The sequence below is a fragment of the Sciurus vulgaris genome (assembly GCF_902686455.1).
Source record: "Sciurus vulgaris genome assembly, chromosome: 9".
Classification (NCBI taxonomy): domain Eukaryota; kingdom Metazoa; phylum Chordata; class Mammalia; order Rodentia; family Sciuridae; genus Sciurus; species Sciurus vulgaris.
This window is the reverse complement of record NC_136469.1, coordinates 141393521-141412281: the sequence shown is the minus strand read 5'-3', so window position 1 is coordinate 141412281 and position 18761 is coordinate 141393521. Positions and strand designations below refer to the sequence as shown.

Genomic DNA, 18761 nt, shown 5'->3' with positions numbered 1-18761 from the left:
TAATCCTTTAAGCAAAGATCCGGAAATTATAAAAAGTAATATTGTTCATTAAAAAGAACCAACTAGAAACTCGAATTTGAAAAATACTGTCCAGTGTTAAGAACTCAACATACAGGTTTAATTGCAGTTTGGAAGTAGCTGAAGAGAGAATTAGTGCACTGGGAGAAAAACCAGAAGAAACTACCCAGAACAAAGCAAGGAGATCGATCCTACAGGACGGAAAATGTGGCATAGGCGATGGCACAGAAGGGATGAGAAGCTCTGACATGTTTAACTGGAGTCCCCAAAGAGAAGGGAGAGTCGGAACGGTTTAGTTCAGCAGAAAAATGAAAAAGTTCTACATTTATGTGCCCCTGGCATTACCTGAGTCAATGCAATGTGCCACATTAACAGGATAAGGTAGACAAGATACCATGATGATTACTTCAGAAGATGAAGGAGAAAGCATTTTATAGAATAAAATTCTTTGCATGAGAAATGCTCTTGGTAAATTAAAGATCGAGGGAAACTTCCTTAATCAAATGAAAAATAGCAAGCATAGACCTATTATGCCACATGAAGAAAAATCAGACCAAGCACCTAAGCAAATGCAGAGAGAACCATGTGTCTGGGTTGGAGGATTTGACGTTATGAAGTCTTTCGGCTCCCCAGCGTCACCTCTAAATTCAAAATCCTGGTCAAGTGGGTGGACCTGTCAATAGCACAGAGGAAATTAATCCTCTGCACAGGACTCTTCAGCCCAACACTCCCTCCTTGGTATATACCCCAGAGAAATGTGCATGTGTGTGTCACACAGTGCTACCAGACTGGGTGAATGCCAAGTGCCTGTGTGTTAAAGACTTAGTGGCCAGAAAGACACTATTGGGAAGTGGTGGGACCTTTAGGAGGTGGGACCTAGGGGGTGGTCTTTAGGTTAGTGAAGTCCCAGCCCCTCCTCATTCTCTTCTGTGTCCTGGCTTATGATGATGTTGAGCAGTTTTGCTCCACCATATAGCTAAACGATCGGGTCCACTTGATCACAGACCAGAATCTCCCAAATCATGAACCAAAATACACCTTTTCCCTTTATAAACTGATTACCTTCAGCATTTGTCATAGTGATGGAAAGCTGACGAATACACACGGCATGTAGGAGAGAGTCCATGCCAGCCAGACCCGCAAGGGGCTAAGAGGAGCAGACACAGATGGCCACCTGTAGACCCTACGGTGGAATATTTATACCATGGAGCACTACAGGGCAATGAGGAAGAACCCCCACTGCCACATGAAACCACGTGAGTAAAGCTCACAAATATAAAGTTGAGTGAAAGAAGCAGGATGGGAAAGAGGACATGCTGCACAAGTCCATCTAGGTCAAGTTCAAGACCCAGGGCAGCCGTAGGCCATGTCTGGGGACATGTCCTTCCTGAGGTGCAGCACTGGACTCCAAGCACACCGTGGGTTCCAGGTTGGCGGGAGACACCCTGCAAGCAGGAGGGGAGGAGAGGAGGAGGAGCGGACTCGGGTCCTTCCCTGGTTCTCCTTGTTCTGGCTGGCGGTGATGCGACGCCTCCCCACGCGGACACCTCCCCACGCAGACACCACCCCACGTGGACACCTCCCCACGCGATGCCTTCTGCTCTGCAGGGTCAGGCCTCATCTGCTGTTCACCTGTTACATTCTACAGTGAGCCCAGCTCCGTGTCCCAGCAGGGATTTTCTTTTCCAGCCCCTTGGGCGACAGGGGACCAATTCTGGTTTTGAGTCCTATCCTGGAGTCTGTCATTCCACACGGGGGCCAGGACAGCCAGCAGTGCCTTCTTTTCCTTCACAAGTGGCTTCTAGTTTGCAAATTAGAGTAGTCAGCCCTGAGAAGGCCGCAGGGTCCACTAGCCCAGGTTCTTCCTAACCAAACCTGTGCCAGGTCCCGTCTGCTCTCCTCTTTGTGGCCTGCCTTGTTTGTCCACGAGCCCTAACAGGCTCCCACAGCTCTGGAACATACCCGAATGACAGTGTTGTAAAAGGGTCCAGGACAGCAGGGGACCTGGTGCTTGGGGTGAGGCCAGCCCCAGGCCTCTGCACTAAGCTTAGGAGGACGTCCCCGTCCCTCCAGCAGGAGCACACAGAGCCCAGGCCAGGTGAGAGCCCACCTGGCTTGCAGTCCTCTGGGTCCCTGCATCTGCAGCATCCCTGGGGTCCCAGGGCCCAGCCTCGCCTTCTGGCAGGGAAGCCCCCTGGGGCAGGAGAATGGCCAGCCTGGAGCCCTTTCAAGACTTGGCTGAGCAGGGTGGCACCTTCTCACCTGCAGAGGGAGCCGGCCCGCTAGCACTTCTCAGCCCTGAGGCCGGCCATGAGGCTCAGAAACCACTGATGGGCATCGACCAGCCCGCGCACGTGGCAGGCGGTTGCTGAGTGTTGGGGAGTTGGCCTGTGACCCAGGTGCGGGTTATCTGTTGCTCCGTCCTTCTGGGAACACAGCATTTTTGGGGGAAGGGCTGTCTCAGAGCAGAGATATTTGCTTTGGTTTGCAGGGTGAGCAGGAGGTGGAGGGGACAGCCACACCTGGGGGACAGATGGGGCACTAACAGGTGCCCTTTGGAGAAGGCAAGCAGCGGGGCAGGGCTGGAGGGCAGGGACTAGCTGGGGTTGGCATTGGGGACCTGAGTGAAGGACACGCGGTGCGAACAGTGCACGGCTGGAGCGAGGAAGGGTGCTGCAGAGCGCGGTGGAAGCCAAGGGCATGCTTCAGAGGCTAGACCTCTGTTACTGCTCTGAGAAGGGCGAGCCCAGGCTAGCCCCTGCCCAGGCTCGGGGGAAGATGCAGGCTCGTGGAACGTGGCCAGGTCACGCCATCAAGTCCAGCCCAGGTCAGTCAGTTGCTGGCCAGGCAGGTGCAGACTGAGAGTCTACCCTGCCCTTTCCACCATGGGTTTGAAGGGTGTGCTCCATGGCTTCCCGTGGCCACTGTCGAGTGGCACAGCACTAGGTGGAAGGAGCCCTGAGTGCAGGCTCCAGAATAAGCCTGTGCTTGGTCCCCACATCACCGCTCACTCTGCGGGTGTCTCCAGCATCTGCCCCAGGCAAGGCTGTGCGGGCACTTCAGGAAGGGGAGACATGGCCCGGACCTCAGGGAAGGCACAGCCCAGTGGGGCACAACAGGCCGAGGAACTGCAGGGGCTGAAGCACCAGGACCACCTGGTCCAGGGTCAAAGTCAGAGGGCTCCTTGAAGAGGGAATATCCCAGCTGAGACGCAGAGAATGAGAACAAGACAGCCGGGCGAAGCTGAGGGCAGAAGGGACTGTGTTGTGGTTTGGGCGTCCCCCAAAAGCTCACGAGGGAGACGGTGCAACAAAGTTCAGAGGTGACGTGACTGGGTTGTGAGTCTTAACCCAATCAGTGTGTCGCTCCCCTGGTGGGATTAACTGGGTGGTGACTGGGAGTGTCTGGAGGAGGTGGGCCACTGGGGTTGTGCCTTGGGGTTTCTATTTTGTCCTTGGTGAGCAGAGCTCTCTCTCTCTCTCTCTCTCTGCTTCTGGTTGCCATGTCCTGAGCTCTCCTCCACCACACCTACTGCCATGATCTTCTGCCTCACCCTGGGCCCAGAGCAATGTAGCCGGCCGTCTGTGGACTAAGGCCTCTGAAACCACGAGTGACAAACTTTTTCTCCTCTACATTGTCCCTGCCGGGTCAACGAGAAAGTTGACTGAAACAGACTGTTTCAGGCAGGGGAAGAGCACATGCCAAGGCACCATGGTGGGAGGGACCAGGCACCCGAAGACAACTGGAAGCAGAGAGCAAGGGATGCCACTCCAGAAGGGGATGAAGGTCAGGGTGGTGGGCCTGGTGGGCCCAGTCCAAATGGTCCTGTGCACCTGGTTATAAGGGAGCTTCCTGGGCCTGGCCAGGAGCCTATTGGACAGGTTGGAGCAGCCCCATGGACCAGGCTGGTGGTCACTGTGAGCTAGGTTGTACTAGGGATGGACTGCATCCTGAGAGCCGTGGGTGGCATTTGGGGGTATTAAGTGGTTCTTTCTTACAGTCCAGAGCCTGAAAGGCAGGCAGCCCTGGGCTCCTGGCTCAAGGTGGTGAAGTGCCAGGGACCAGGCCATACTGTGGTTTGCAACTAGACGCCCAACCTGGTCTGATTGGTTCTCAAGTTCTCTGCTGTGCAATTCCTGCAGGGAGCGAGGGGCTGTGGAAGCTACTGAGAGGAAAGTGGGTACAGCCGGGTAGCATGGGACACCACAAGGGTGTCAGTAGGGTTCACTTCTGCAAATAAAAAAATATCAGTGAACCACCCAGTGGTTTTAGTAAGTCAGAATAAGAAAGCAAGTCCCCTTAGTCTTGCCATAATGACAGGTAAAAACACGAGTCTGCTTTTCTCAGTCCCTGTGTCCCCGGGGGATTTACCACCTTTCAGTCCTTAGAACCACAGAAGCCACGGCCCACTGTATCCGCTTTCCAGAGATGTCTATGCACTCGGGACCCACGCTTGCTGCTACTCAGGATGTGGCCCAAGAAACCACTGCTGTTCTGGGCCCCAAACACTGCTTTCCTTAACTCTTAATAACGGTATCCCACTCGGGTAGGCGAATCACGGTCCCTGGAGCCTTGGAACATGCATCTGCACGTGGGTGAAGAGACTGCAGGTGGAGCGTGACTAAGGATCTTGATGACCTGGAGGGCCCAGGTGGGCCAGGGTCCTCCTAAGTGGAACAGAAACAGGAGGGGAGCAGAGAGCAGGTGTGGCAGGAGAAGGGGACATGAGCGACTCCATTATGGCCCTGAAGAAGGAGGGAGGGCCAGGAGCCTGCAGTGCGAGAAGCTAGAGAGTGTTGGAACTCCTCCCAGGAGCCTCCCCACGGCCCGGCCCTGCCAGCCTCCCCTCTGGCCCAGGAGGACCCCTCAGGTGCCTGAGCTCCAGCCCTGTGGGGTAATAACTGTGTCATTTGAAGCCACGAGGTCTGTGGTGATTCCTTACAGTTACAGGAATCCTGTGGCACCTTTGGACCGTGGGACTAGTGGTCACCAATACCCGACCAATCGCTGATTCCTCCCTCACCAGTCCTGCCTAGGCTGGCCACCCCCGGGCCAGGCTGTGGGTAGAGACAGGACCGGGTCTCAGCCCTGGCACCAAGCCAGTCCTGCTGCCTTCCCTCTGGCACCTGGCTCTGCAGCTGAGCGACCCTGAACAGCACTTCATCTTCCGCTGCCATGTAGTAAACACTCATTTCCAGGAAGGGGGTCTGCCTTTGCTCAGCTCCTGGGAGGTGGCCTCTAGGCCCTGAGCACCCGCACTCGGCCCGACTGCAGCTCCCTGGAGGCTCGAGTCTGGCAGATCTCTATGCAAGCAACGCGACTTAGGTAGGGGCTGGGGCTCGCCGTGTCAGCTCGCCATGTTGCTGTGCAGGGACCACGGGCTGAGGGCAGCCGGTGCTGGACAGCCAGCTAGGCGTGGGTGGTCGGCCACGCTGTGTGTGCTGTCACTCATCATCACCTAGAGGAGTTGGCACTGCCCCCGCCTGGCTGGCGACACCTCGCAGTTCCGTGCATGGGGCTCTCCCGCCTTTCCTCCTGGATGACTCATCTGCAGATGAGCAGGCAGGTGTGCAGGGTGCCCTGGTGTGGGAGCCGGGTCTGAGCTCAGAACCTCTCCCATCGGGCTGGCTCTGGCTTGGCTCAGGAGCCTCCGAGGCGCCGGCCAGGCAGCTGGAACAAGTGAATGCTGGGAGCTTACTCTTTGTTTATAGATGGGGTTGAGGGTGTGGAAGAACACACTTCTCTCTGCAGCCCTGGGAACCTTCAGGCGGCCACTGGATTTGTGTCACAGTCACTGTGTCACCAACACTGAGATGTGTCATGGCACAGAAAGGGTGATGCTGTAGCTCTAGTGACGGGCCCTGGGAGCACCCAGGCAGAGTGGCCGGCGCACACATAACTGTGTTCTGCACACGCCTCCAAGACAGTGAGCTCGGGCGGCGAGGGTCCTAAGTGCGGCTGCGCCTCAGCTCCTCCTCCACGTGCTTCGCTGAAGCTGTTGCCGGCCAGATGCCCGTGCTGGCTCCGCTTTGACAGAGGAGCCGGGATGCGGGGCATCCAGACAGACCCAAGCTGTGCTTTCTCCGCACCTGCCAGCGCTGTCCTTGCTCAGCTCCAGGGTGTGTCTGGGCCTCTGCAATGCCATCCTGTGCCCCCAACAGCCTGTTCAGGGCACCGCCCCCCGAGGGACCGACGTAGAGCACAAAGCAAGTTGCCTCCCGACCCAAAGCACGACAGTCACTTCCTGCCCCACTTGCAGGAAAGGGCCACACGTCAGGAGGGTCCCCAGCCCTACAGCTGACCAAGGTCTTGGATTCAAATCCCCTGAGCCAGCTGCAGGGGGCCAGTGGGTCAGGAAGGGACACACAGCTGAATCTCCCCCGTGCTGGGCAGCGGCAATCACATCGGTCACTCCAGCCACTCCAAGACGGGGACTGTCAAATGGCAGGGCCCTGAGCTGACAGACTGCGTCCTGGAGGGGGACATAAGCCGTGTGGCTCACCAGCGGGGACACGGGAGAGGGCGGCGTCTGCCAGCCAGGAAGAGAGGCCTCCCGGCGGCACTGCCGCCCCTGGGTCTGGACCTGCAGCCCCAGCCAGGACACAGTACCTCCTGCCGTTTAAGCCCCGTCTGTGTGTCTGGCCACGGCAGCCACCATCACCCAACCCCGACGGCCACCCCTGTGATGGCGATTCGCACATCCTGCTTGGTGGGCCTCCAGGAATGCCCCAGCTCCTGGTCCACTGGGACCTGTCCCTTCAACACCTGCTTCAGGCATCGCTTCCTGCAGACAACCGACCTTGACCTCACCTTCACCCTGCACATCCCCACCCTCTCCCCCCTCTGTGCTCCTCAGCAGTTATGGTGGCGGGAGCCAAGGTGGCCTGGGACGCCCACAAGCCAGCTGCGTCCCTAGGACCTCCCACACACTCAGTCCTCACTGTGAAGGAGCCCTGCCGTGCCCATTCCAGAGGGGAAAACTGAGGGTCAGAGGCCAGGCGGTGTTCCCGTGGCCGGGCAGTGAGGGGGAGGGAGGCCAGCGTGCTGACCTGCCCTGAGCTGCTGCCTGTCCCCTGGAGCTGACCCCTGAGGCACTCCTGCCAGCCCTCACAGCTTTCCCACAGCCCTGGCAGCCCCGCAGGCAGGGGCTCCATCCCGCCACCATCGTGTCCCCAGCGGCGAGCAGATGGCAGGGCTGGACCAGCTGCCCAGGAGCACCCACAGCTGGGTGCGACCTCCTGGTCATCCTGAACCTGCCTGGGTCCCTGCCCCAGGATGTGCAGCTCTTGTCCCCACAAAGCCTGAGGTTTCTCTGCCAGTAGCTGAGGCCACCTACCTGGCAGAGGGCGACCATGGCCTCTGTGGTTCTGACCTCCTCCTCCTCCTCCAGGTCACTCCGCATCAGCCTCTGCCTCTCCAGGACCCCGTGGAAAGCCTGTGATTGAAACAGGAACTGGATCTGATGGGAAATGCAGCCTTATCTCTTCTTGAAAACTCTCCTCAACCCATCCTGGCCGCTCAGCTGGGAGGGATGTTCACCTCGATTTACGCACGGGGAAACTGAGGCCCAGGATTGTGGCTGAGGCCTGACCACCCGCCTGATGCAGGGAGCCACCGGTCTCGCTCTTGTCACCCCCGTGTGAGGAGGCCCACCTGCTACCTCGTCACCCTTTGTCCTGGCTCCTGCCCCCAGCCATTTTTCTCTGACTCCTGCTGTTGGGGACCACCCCAAGGACCACTGCAGGGGTGATGCAGAGGTCAGCACGACCAGCGCCCAGGCAGGCCCTGCTTGGGGGATGGGGCAGGCCTGCAGGGCCTCAGAGCCCGACATGGCGGAGGTTCTGGTGGGCAGGGACAGAGAGTAGACTCCTCCCGGGGAGGGGCCAGAGCAGGGCCTCTGCCAGGGGAGCCACCGGCTCAGTTGCTCAAGGGTCTGCTTGTTACCCATGAGTTCTCTTTGCCCCTCCCTGCCTTCATCCTGCTCCCCCAGACACCAGGAATGTGCCAGGCCCATGCTGGGTCTTGGGACAGACACCTGGCACCCCACACATACTCAGGGCTCAGGCTGAGCAACGTGGTGCCCAGTGCCCCAGCTCCTCCTCAAGCGATCTTCTCACGGGGGAGGGAGCCCCACTCTTTAGGGCAGGCCCCAGAGCTCCCAGTGTGGCCCTGGAAGGGGACACTGCAATGGGGCCAGGGCCTTTCCTCTGCTCCCTGGAGTCCCCTCCTGAGGCCCCTCACTGAGGTGCTGCTGGCCCCCAGTGACCTCTGTGCCTGGGTTCTGGGCTGAGGCTGGACCAGACCCTGTCCCGCCAGCCCCTGAGCAGACCTGAGACAAACTGCAGCCAGTACTATGTGGGGCAGAGGAACCTGGACACAGCTGGACTGGGCTCAGCCCTAACGACACTGTCACAGGCTTGTGGTCCCATATCACAGGGGATGAAGCCACTGCAGGGGAGGCCAGGGGCCAGAGCTCCCTTGGCTACCTGGCAGCAGAGTCAGCATCCACACCCGGGGAGGCTGGTCCCAGTACCCACACCTACTCCCTGGGACGGGTCCCTGGGGGTATGGGCCTGACGCACACAGGCACAGGCTGCCCCTCTGACCCATACAACACTCCACTGGTGCCACTGCCCAGGGCCACCCTGAGATGTACCTGCCGAGAACGCACTTCCTGCAGATTCTCCCCCCTCCTGTCCTCAGCAGCCAGTGGGGAGCCTGTGACTACCACCACTAGCTGACAGGGGAGTGGGCAGGGGTGCAGGGGTCCAGGCTATGGCCACTCGGCTAACGCACAGGAGGCAGGAGTCGAGGTCACGCCCGATGGATCCCAGTGCCTCCCACGTGCAGCAGGAATAACCGAGCCCGCAGCTGGCCCACCCCATATACCCAAGACCAGGCTAGGGGCAGGGCAGGGCCACCTTGAGAAACTCCTCGGGGTCGGAGTTCAGGCGGGAATCAGCCAGGAAGCTCCTCCGCTCCTCTTCCTGAGCCAGTGTGAGCATTGCTGTCCTCTCCGCCTGGTGAGCCAGGGACTCCTTGACCAGATCTTTGGCTCTCTGGATAAACTCTGGGATTGAAATGAGTCATGGGACAGGAGGTGACTCTCCAGCCAGGACTTACAGAGGGGCCATGCGTGTGCTCTACCCAGGGGGCAAGGAAGCGGGGGCTGCTGGGGGGATGGTCCCCACCCTGCGGTGACAGACCTGGGTTTCTTCTAGTGGGTCCTACTAATTGTGCTACCTCAAATAAGGTCTGGACCCCTCTAAGTCTTGACCCATGCCCTGCCCACTCCTAAAGGCAGCTCCAGGGCAGGGACAGGTGTGGGGACATGTGGCTCAGCCACACTAGACCCCTCTCCACGCTGGCCTGGCCCACCCTGTCCCCTGTAGCTGGGCATGCCAGGCCTGCTGTGTGGTGGGCTCAGCAGAGGCGCATGGCTGGCTCCTGGCCACTTCCACGTCCAGCTCTGGCTGAGACGCCGCCCTCTCCGTCGCCTCTCTGGATTGGATGGGGAAGGTGACCCTGGCCTTACGAGAAGCCTTGGTAACTGCTCTCCAGAGCAGCAACCGAGCCCTGGGAGGCAAGTGCTCAGTCCCCAGGGCAGGACGGGAAGGCAGCCTGCACTGGTGTGACGGGCTCTACATCGGTGTCACCCTGGCCCGGGCATGGCCACCTCTCACCCCTGCTGAAGCGCTCTGCCTCCTCCCAGAAGGCCTTGTGCTGCCGGGTCAGCAGCTCCTCCTTCTGCCGCCCGGACAGCTTCCCCTGGATGCTCAGCAGCTCCAGGCCGCGGGAGATGGCGGCCAGCCGGCACTTGGCCTCCTCCTGGACCTGCATCCTCAGGAACTGGATCATTTTTGCCATGTGCACTCGGCCCATGGCTCTCTGCAGGGCGTCCTAAAGGGAAGCACATGGACAACGGCCCGGGCATCAGGGCTGCACCACGAGGCTCCTCCCGGCTTTGGAAGAGGCAGCGGGCTCTACCATCAGAGCCCGACCCTGAACTCTCCCGCGCCTTCTGCACCTGATGCTGGGTGGGTGGAGGCTCTGGTGGGCGGCTGGGCACTTGGCACCCGCCAAGCGCTCCCTAGAGGGCTGCCCTCACAGGCAGGAGTCCAACAGGCACACACGGAAGAGGCAAACCCACTTCCCTTAAGGTCACCCCTCCCCAGTCCACGTGGCCCACGGCTCCACAGCCCTGGCAAAAACAAGATCCAAGCCACAGCCATCTTGGTTTTGGAGCCTCGAAGAGCCCGAGTCCTGGGGTCTCAGGGATTTTCGATGGCAAGGTGGCTTTAAGAGCCGCCCCCTCCCTGCGTTTACAGCAGGCTCCTGCCTGCCCTCCCACCGTATCGGTCAGCAGGACGGACTCCGGGAGTAGACAGTCGGAAAGCTGACGGGAGGCGGAAGGGGGTCCTGAAGTCTCTGAGCGTGGAGCTGGTCAGGTGCAGGGGCCGCAGAACGCACTGGGGCTGCGACACCACTCCACCCAGACCTGTATTCCCTTCCCTCCCGCCCACCGTCATGCCCAGCTCAGGACTGGTCAGCACTGGCCTGGGCACTGCGGGCGGCTCCTGCTCTCCCGCCTCCCACCTCTGCCTCTGGTCTGCCGGGCATCGCCAGCAGAGGGGTCTTTCAGAGATGCTGACCTGGCTGTCACCCAGCTTCAAACCCTCCAATCTCCTAGACACAGGCCCTTGGGGACTCGTCCTGCACACTCCCCTGCTTCTGGCCATGGGGTGACAGGCCCTCAGCTGCCCCAGGCCTTTGCTCATGTAGGGCGGTGCCCCGGGACACTCACTGCCTCCTCTCACTCACCGCCTGCCCTGTCTTCCTCCTCACCTTCCACGCCCTCCACTCAGGTCTGAGCTAGGAGAGCAACCCCTGGTTGGATGGAGACCTTGAAGGGAGGGCCATGCCTGAGTCACAGTGTCCCCACCGGTTCTAGCCAGGTGTGGAAGTGGGGAGAGGGCGACCCCCACTGTGCCTGGGAACCCGGGGTTCATTCCCAGGCCCATGTTTGCTGTGAAGCCTCCTCTCCAACTCTGTCTGCACTCAGTGGCCCGGACCCCTAGGGGGCGCACCAGGACAAGCAGCCACCACACCCCGCGGAGCGCGGTGCCTTGGTCAGCGAGGGAGGATGCTGAGAGCGCCCTCCCCAGAGTGGGGCTCAGCAGGACAGCATCGCCTTCGGCTTAGACTCTGGGGGAGAAGGTGCGCAGGGGCGCGGGGGCCACCACTGCCCTGCTGTAGCCGTAGGAGCCCTCAAAGTTGGCCCGGCTGGAACCTGGCTCCTTTCCCCAGACTGCTGACCTGGGCTGGTTCCTCACCTGAACACTAACGAGATTAAGATAAAACATGCCAGGCATTTGGAATAACAGCCAGAGAAGCCCGTGCTCCATAAACAACCATTTCTAGACCTATCCACAGTGACCCCCATCTCTTGACAAGTGTTTTTTCTGTCTGTCACAAGAGACTGACTCTAATGACCTCTGGGTCCATTGTAAGGGCTCTCCAGTTTTGAGCGATGGTACTTGACACATTCCAGGTCCAAATGCCCAAGGCAGACCCACTCAGGCGCCAGCCCGAGAACCTGGCTCTCCCAGAGTTCATCCAGGAGTCCTCAGATGCCTGGCTGCGTGTTTCCTCTCTGGTACCCAGGCTGCTGGGGATGGAGCTAACCTGTCCCTCTTCTGCACAGTCACAGCCTGTAGCCCTTTCCACTCATCATACGGTGACCTGCTCATGTCAGCATCACCTGCTGATGTGTGGCAAATCAGGAAGCTTGGGACTCAACCATGTCATTAGAGCAGGACCCTAGGTTTGTCATGAAGCTACTTAGCTGGCTTCTTTCCTGTCCACTGGAAATATCTGCTGTGTCTATCTTTAGTGGTGCCAAGGGAACAAAGGAGACAGAGCTGGGGCGTGCCCCGTGGTAGAACCCCTGCCTAGCACACGTGAGGCCTGGGCCAATCCCCAGCTCTCCCACCCTTGGCCGGAAGACCACACATGAATATGGTGACAAAAGCACGGAAGGTCCCTGCACCACAGTGCACCCCTGGGAGTCTTGTTACAGTGCAGACTTGAGTGTCACAACATGAGTGCTGTTCTTAAACCTGGCTGCATGTGAATCATCTGGAGAGATTAGAAAAGGCCTGAGGCTTGGGTCCCAGGCGGCTTCCACCTTGAGGTCAGGCTTAATCAGGCTGCAGTGCAACCTGGCATCAGGGTTTTAGAGCCCACGTCTCTGGTGATGTTGAGCAGCAGGGGTGATGACTGCTGGTGTGGACAGGGTGTCAGTTTTCCCTCCTGACTGCCCTGTGTGTCCCTGGGGACTTTTAAAAGATGCCTGTGCTGGGCCTCGCCCCCATGGTTTCAGATCTGATTGCTCTGGAGTGCAGGCCCTGGCAGCTTGGGGTTGAAAACTCCCCAGGGATTCTGATGTGTAGCCAAGGATGCAAACCACTGGTTCAGAGGAATCTGTGGATCCACCTTTGAATCCAGGCTCAGCCACCTGGACCTGTGTGATTTTAAACATAAAACTTAACCTCTCCAAGCTTCTATTACTCTACTGATGGAGGATGGGTAGATGGATGGTGGGGACATGAATGGATGGATGAGGGGATGGATGAGTGGATGATGGATGGGTGAATGGGTGGGTGAGTAGATGTGTGAATGTATGGGTGGATAGATGGGTAGACGGGTAGATGGGAGCAGGGGTGAGTGGATGGATTGATGTGTGAATGAATGGGCGAAGAGATGGGTGGGTGCATGTATGTGTGGATGGATGGGTAGATGGACGGATGGTTGAGTGGGTGAGTGGGAGGGTGGGTAGGTAGACGAATGGGTGGATGGGTGGGTGGAGGACTGTGTGGGCAGGTGGATGGGAGGGTGGGTGGATTCGCTGGGGGTGCTATTCCCACCTATAATATGAAGGTGTTCAACTAAATGCTCCCCAAGGTGTTTGGGCCTCAGGATTCCCCGCCTCTAGCTTGCACGGCTCAGTGTCCCCGCCCCCATTACCAGCGCCTGCAGATCCTGAGACTCGCACAAGAGCCCTTCAGCTGCAATCATCCGTTCTGTCAGAGTCGTCATGAGCTGCCGCACTTTGGAGCTGGAACATTTAAATTGGTCCACAAGAAAGTGCTGGATGTTTTCCATCTGTTTCCAGAAAGCTTCCATCTGTGAAATGAGCATGAGAAGCAAGTGATGTGGTGGCAGGGGGGACTTATTTCAGAGAGCTCTATGGCCCGTGCTTGGGAATTGCAATTCGTTCCTCGCAAAAGGAGATCCCGAGTCCCTCGGCAGTACCAGCGAGACTGTCTTGGAACACTCGCATTCTACAGAGGGTCCCCCAGCCCACTGCGGGTGCCAGTCAGTCCCGAGGTGGCTTTTCAGAGAACACCAGTGCGCTGCCAATCAGGAAGGAACGCAATGAGCTCACCCCACTTAAGGGCTCTTAGACTGGTTGTGACGATGAGCAGGGGACACATGAAATGCCACAATGTGCTCCTGGAAGCTTCCAGGTCTTTAAAAGGAACTAAACATGGTTGGAAATGAAAACATGAATGGCCATGTAAATATTAGTTATTGTCTTTAAAGTATGAAAGAACAATTTGGCAGAGATGATGCTGATCATGACAACATTTTGCTTTTAAAGTCTCTCTCTCCCTCCCATCATATCAGGAGCAAGGGTGTATGCAGATCATCACGTCGCTCAGACAGTTGGGGGCTTTAATCAGCAACATGGAAGACTCTGAGCTTTGAGAACAATGATTCCCGCTGTGCTGCATGGCATATGGGTGTGGGCGACTTGCTTCTGGTACTGAGGAAGTGGCTCAGGAGAGCTGGGGCCCTGACAAAAGTCCCAGAGCTCAGGAGAGTCAGAAGCAGAACTTGGTTCGGGTCCTTTAAGTCCTCTGCCTGGATTTTCTCTATCTCGGCTGGGTCTTTCAGATGCCTTTATGTTACTTCTTGCTGGAGGGGCCAGAGGTTGGGGCACCAGAAATTCATGCTGACCTTGTGGCTGTGACCACAGGTCATGACACATCTAGCTCTTCCACCCTGTAGACCCTGAGCTCTGAGTCAGCCGGCACCTAGGAGAACAGCCTCCCAGCTTGGGGGCCTTGCTGCAGCTGGGAAGCCTGTGGTCTGCCAGCGGTCAGCTCCTTCTCCATCGGTCAGCCCCCAGCAGGGCCCCCGACCTCCCCAGCTCCCTCCTCTCTCCCTGCTCTCACCCTGCAGAGGACACAGACATCCACCATGCCCTGCGTGCTAGGCATAGCACCACCAGCCAGCTCTGCCTCTTCCCTGCACCCCCTTGGGGCCGGCCACCCACTCACTTCTCCTCAAACACTGGTCACTCTGCAGTACCGGCAGCATCCAGGGTCGGTGCCGCCAACCCTTTCAAGATCTCGTGAAATCTGCGAACTCTCTCTGACGCTCCACTCGGTGCTGGGGAGCCACGGACAGGAATCCAGGCTGAGCGCCTCCCCCTGGCCCACAGCTCTAGGGACATTCCTGCCCTCTGCATCCTCTTACCCGGGCCTTTGTGGAGTCCCTGCAGCCCGGCCTCTCCCACAGGAGGCCCAAGCTGACCTCACCATCTCGATCCTGGCTGGGGCCCTTACTACAGCAGAGCTTCCTCCCCTCCACCTCGCAGCTCTCAGACCTTCGCTGACCTCTCTGCCCAACCGCACCTGCCCCATGAAGTTCCTGCTGGACTTGCCCAACAGCTCTTATGATCCTCTGTGCAGATCCCGGGGTCCTTTGAACTTTGGAGGTGGACACGGCCACCCTGCTTCTCAGTCCATGACTCCCACCTCCCCAGCATGTGACAAAAACTCCCAGCCAGACCTCTGTGGCTTTTTCTTGCTCTCCCAGCTCACAGCCCTTCCTGGCTCCCCTCTGCATGTCTGCTGGCCAGCATCCACCCTGTCCCCAGCTGGCTGCTTGGGTCTCTTCCTCTAGGGATACACTCCAAGCCCTGGAGTGGAAGGACTCCTCACCCTGCTGTGTCCCGGTCTTTCCCTGGGTACCTGTCACAGCGCGGGGAAACCTGAAGTTCTCCTCTGCTCACCCATGGGTCTCCCCGACACCTCCCGGGCAGAGCCACATGGAAGTGAGTTTCGAGTCCCCAGTGCCCAGCAAAGTGACTGGCCAAAATTGAGAGTGAGGAAAATGTCATTTGATATATGATATGTGGTTAGGGGGAGATGAGACCCAAAAGGGGGGAAGTGATTGCAGGACGCCACCCTCTTTGGAATCCCAGACATGCACTAGGCGAGATGCCTGGGGCTGAGGAGGTAACAGTGGCCATCTGCTCTCCCCACAGGGCAGTCGCGACATTGAGGGTCAGGGCAAACCGTGCCTTGAATGCTACAAAGGTCAGTTAAAATACAAAGTAAACCTCCTCCTCCATGAGTCCCATCTCTGCCTCTGAACTTGAGAGCCGATCCCCTGCCTCCAGGGCAGGAGGCAACAAGGAATCTAAGTATTGAGCCTGCTCCCAACACCCTCTCTAGTCGCCGGCGTAACTGTCCCAGAAACCAAGGATCTCCTAAGGGGAGAAAAGCCACACGCACGTCACCCAGGAGCTGCTCCCCATGCTCCCTCTCCTTCTTCTCCACGTCTGCCAGGGTGGCGTACCCAGAGGCACCAGTGCCTGGTGTCTCTGTGCTTGACAGTTTGGCCTGAAGTGCCTTCTCCAATTCCTCCAAATCCTGAAGGAACAGAAAGAAAGCAAATAAGGAGAAGTTCCACTGTATCTTCAATCCCAGAAAAATAAATGCTTTATATCTCTTACCACACTATCAAGAACTATTTCTTACTGGTAGTTAAATGTTCAGGGCATTGCCCTACTTAAGTTTTGATGATAAAAATCCATTTTCCTCATTCAACATTGAACATCAAGAATAAAGGATTATTTTCTTCTATCCTCAAAAATAAAAGGCCATCCTTTAAAAACAATGAAATCCTATTATGCCCGTCATTATAAAGTCCTAGGAAAACTCACGACCTTAGGAGTAGGAGGGAAGGTTTCTCTCCTACTCACCTAGTTTCTGTGGGGAAGGATCACGAACTAGCCCTCAGGGGAAAGACCTGCTACATCCTCCCTGGGCCAAGAGGGAAGTGAACACCGGGCCTCAGCTTGCCCAGTCTGCCTCTTTGGGATGGACCATACAGGGGAGGCCATGGCTTTGCAGTGGTCTCAGCATGGAGTGAGCCAGACAGCAAAGGCCCTGCTTCCAGGTGGGGAAGCCCAAGGTGGTCAGCTGTGTGGGCAATGAGGCAGGTGATGGGCTGATTGGGGTTCAGCCACCTGTGGTTGCTGCGTCTCTAAGCCACATCCTCCAAGTTGGCCTCTGTCAGTAGGGTAGCCACACTTCCATAAATGGCTCCCTGACCGTCTCAACTGGTTCTGAACTTGGGAAGAAATGCAGGAGTCCTGTGCCTGGTTCCCTCCCACCCAAGGTGGGGCGAGGGACAGCCTTCTCTTTTCTCCAGGACTGTTTTTTGCCGCGTAACCAACACGGCGGTGGGGGGGGGACCCAGCTCCACCAGGAAAAGTCACATGGAGAACACGCTACTGTTGGACCCACGCCAAGGCCACCTGTGATCTCCAGTCCTCACGGGAGGCAAGTGACGGCCTTTCTCCTGATGAGGAACATGATAAATGGAAGTTAGGACTTGCTGCCCTAAGACTCCTGGGCAGGAAGCGGCAGCCAGGCTTGTACCCTCTTCCACCTTCATATGCCATGGGGCTTCTCTTCAAAGGGCAACTGGCATTTCCAAGGACTCTCATCCTCCCCGAGAGGTTTTAAGGCTGCTATGAGCACCTTCAGGCACTTGGCCAGACTGTCTCAGTAAACAGTAGCCACTACTGTAACTAAGGTGCTTCCCAAGGCCAAACAGCAATGTGAGCAGGAGAGGGTGTGAGCTGAGCTGGGATCTGCAGTCTCCAAACCTCTCACTTTCCATTATAATGTGTATTATTGTATTACTATTTGTATAATTACAAGTATTGCCACTATTTTTACCACTGGAAAGTTACTGAAGCACAGTGAGCCTCAGTTTCCTCAGTCATAAAACAAAGACAAAATAGTCACTCATGGGGCTTGAAAAAATTAAATAGGGCTGGGGAGATAGCTCAGCTGGTAGAGTGCTTGCCTCGCAAGCAAAAGGCCCTGAGTTCGATCCCCAGTACTGCAAAAAAAAAAAAAAAGAATTAAATAATGTAGGTTGAGCAGTGGTCTATGCCTGGTGACGGAGGTCGTGGTGGTACAGAGGGTGAGGCTGGAGATGAAGGTGAGACAGTGAAGAGGCGATGCAGATCCTCTCCCCAGGAAGGAGAGAGTGGAACCCAGGAGTGGTGGAGACACTTCCTCCAAGCCCCACATCATGGTGGGACCAGGGATGATGATGATGACGACGATGGCGACGATGACAATGGAGATGGAGGTCCTGGGAGCAGTGATGGGGATGAGGAAGCCGGGGGGTGGCAAAGCTGACTGATGACGATGCAGAGGACGATGTAATGGCAGGAGCAGTAACAACAATGATGGCAAAAACAGCCAAGTGACGAAGATGGTGGTAAGGTGGCAGGAGCGAGTGGGGGTGGGAATAGCGATGAAGATGACGTACTGGTGTTGGTCACTGGGAGGGCGATGACAAGAGCAGAGGTAGCAAGGGTGACCACGGTGATGCTGATGAAGAGATGGTGGTGGTGATGGTAGAAGTGACGATGCTGATGACCACGCAATGATGATGGCTGAGATGATGGAGTGAGGAGGAGGATGGTGGCAGAGTCATGAGAATGGTGATGATGACACTGGGGCATATGGTGGTGGTGGTGGTGACGGCAGTGGTGTCATGATGGTGGTGGTGGTGGTGGTGGTGATGGTGGTGATGGTGGTGATGGTGATGGTGGTGATGGTGGTGGTGGTGGTGATGGTGGTGGTGATGGTGGTGAGGGTGGTGGTGGTGGTGGTGGTGGTGGTGATGGTAGTGGTGGTGGTGGTGATGGTGGTGGTGATGGTGGTGATGGTGATGGTGGTGGTGGTGATGGTGGTGGTGGTGATGGTGGTGGTGGTGGTGATGGTGGTGGTGGTGATGGTGGTGGTGGTGATGGTGATGGTTGTGGTGGTGGTGATGGTGGTGGTGGTGATGGTGGTGATGGTGATGGTGGTGGTGGTGATGGTGGTGGTGGTGGTGATGGTGGTGGTGGTGGTGGTGATGGTGATGGTGGTGGTGGTGATGGTGGTGGTGATGGTGGTGGTGGTGATGGTGGTGGTGATGGTGGTGGTGGTGGTGATGGTGATGGTAGTGGTGGTGATGGTGATGGTGGTGGTGATGGTGGTGGTGGTGATGGTAGTGGTGGTGATTGTGATGGTGGTGGTAGTGATGGTGGTGGTGATGGTAGTGATGGTGGTGGTGATGGTAGTGGTGGTGGTGATGGTGGTGGTGGTGGTGGTGATGGTGATGGTAGTGATGGTGGTGGTGATGGTAGTGGTGGTGGTGGTGATGGTAGTGGTGGTGGTGATGGTGGTGGTGGTGGTGGTGGTGATGGTGATGGTGGTGGTGATGGTGGTGGTGATGGTAGTGGTGGTGGTGGTGATGGTGGTGGTGATGGTAGTGATGGTGGTGGTGATGGTAGTGGTGGTGGTGATGGTGGTGGTGGTGGTGGTGATGGTGATGGTGGTGGTGATGGTGGTGGTGATGGTAGTGGTGGTGGTGGTGAT

The 18761-nt window shown here is 57.4% G+C and overlaps 1 protein-coding gene across 3 annotated transcripts in view; it reads right to left on the bottom strand.

Moving 5' to 3' along the window:
- EVC (EvC ciliary complex subunit 1) overlaps window positions 1–18761 on the bottom strand; it is a 60833-nt gene that overhangs the window by 21098 nt on the left and 20974 nt on the right. For all 3 annotated transcript variants that reach the window (XM_079154334.1, XM_079154332.1, XM_079154333.1), the window contains 5 exons: window positions 15606–15743; window positions 13045–13203; window positions 9702–9918; window positions 8940–9088; window positions 7355–7453 (listed from right to left, as the gene is read on the bottom strand). In XM_079154334.1, coding sequence (XP_079010460.1) covers window positions 7355–7453; window positions 8940–9088; window positions 9702–9918; window positions 13045–13203; window positions 15606–15743 — 762 coding nt within the window. The remainder of the gene's footprint in view (window positions 1–7354; window positions 7454–8939; window positions 9089–9701; window positions 9919–13044; window positions 13204–15605; window positions 15744–18761) is intronic.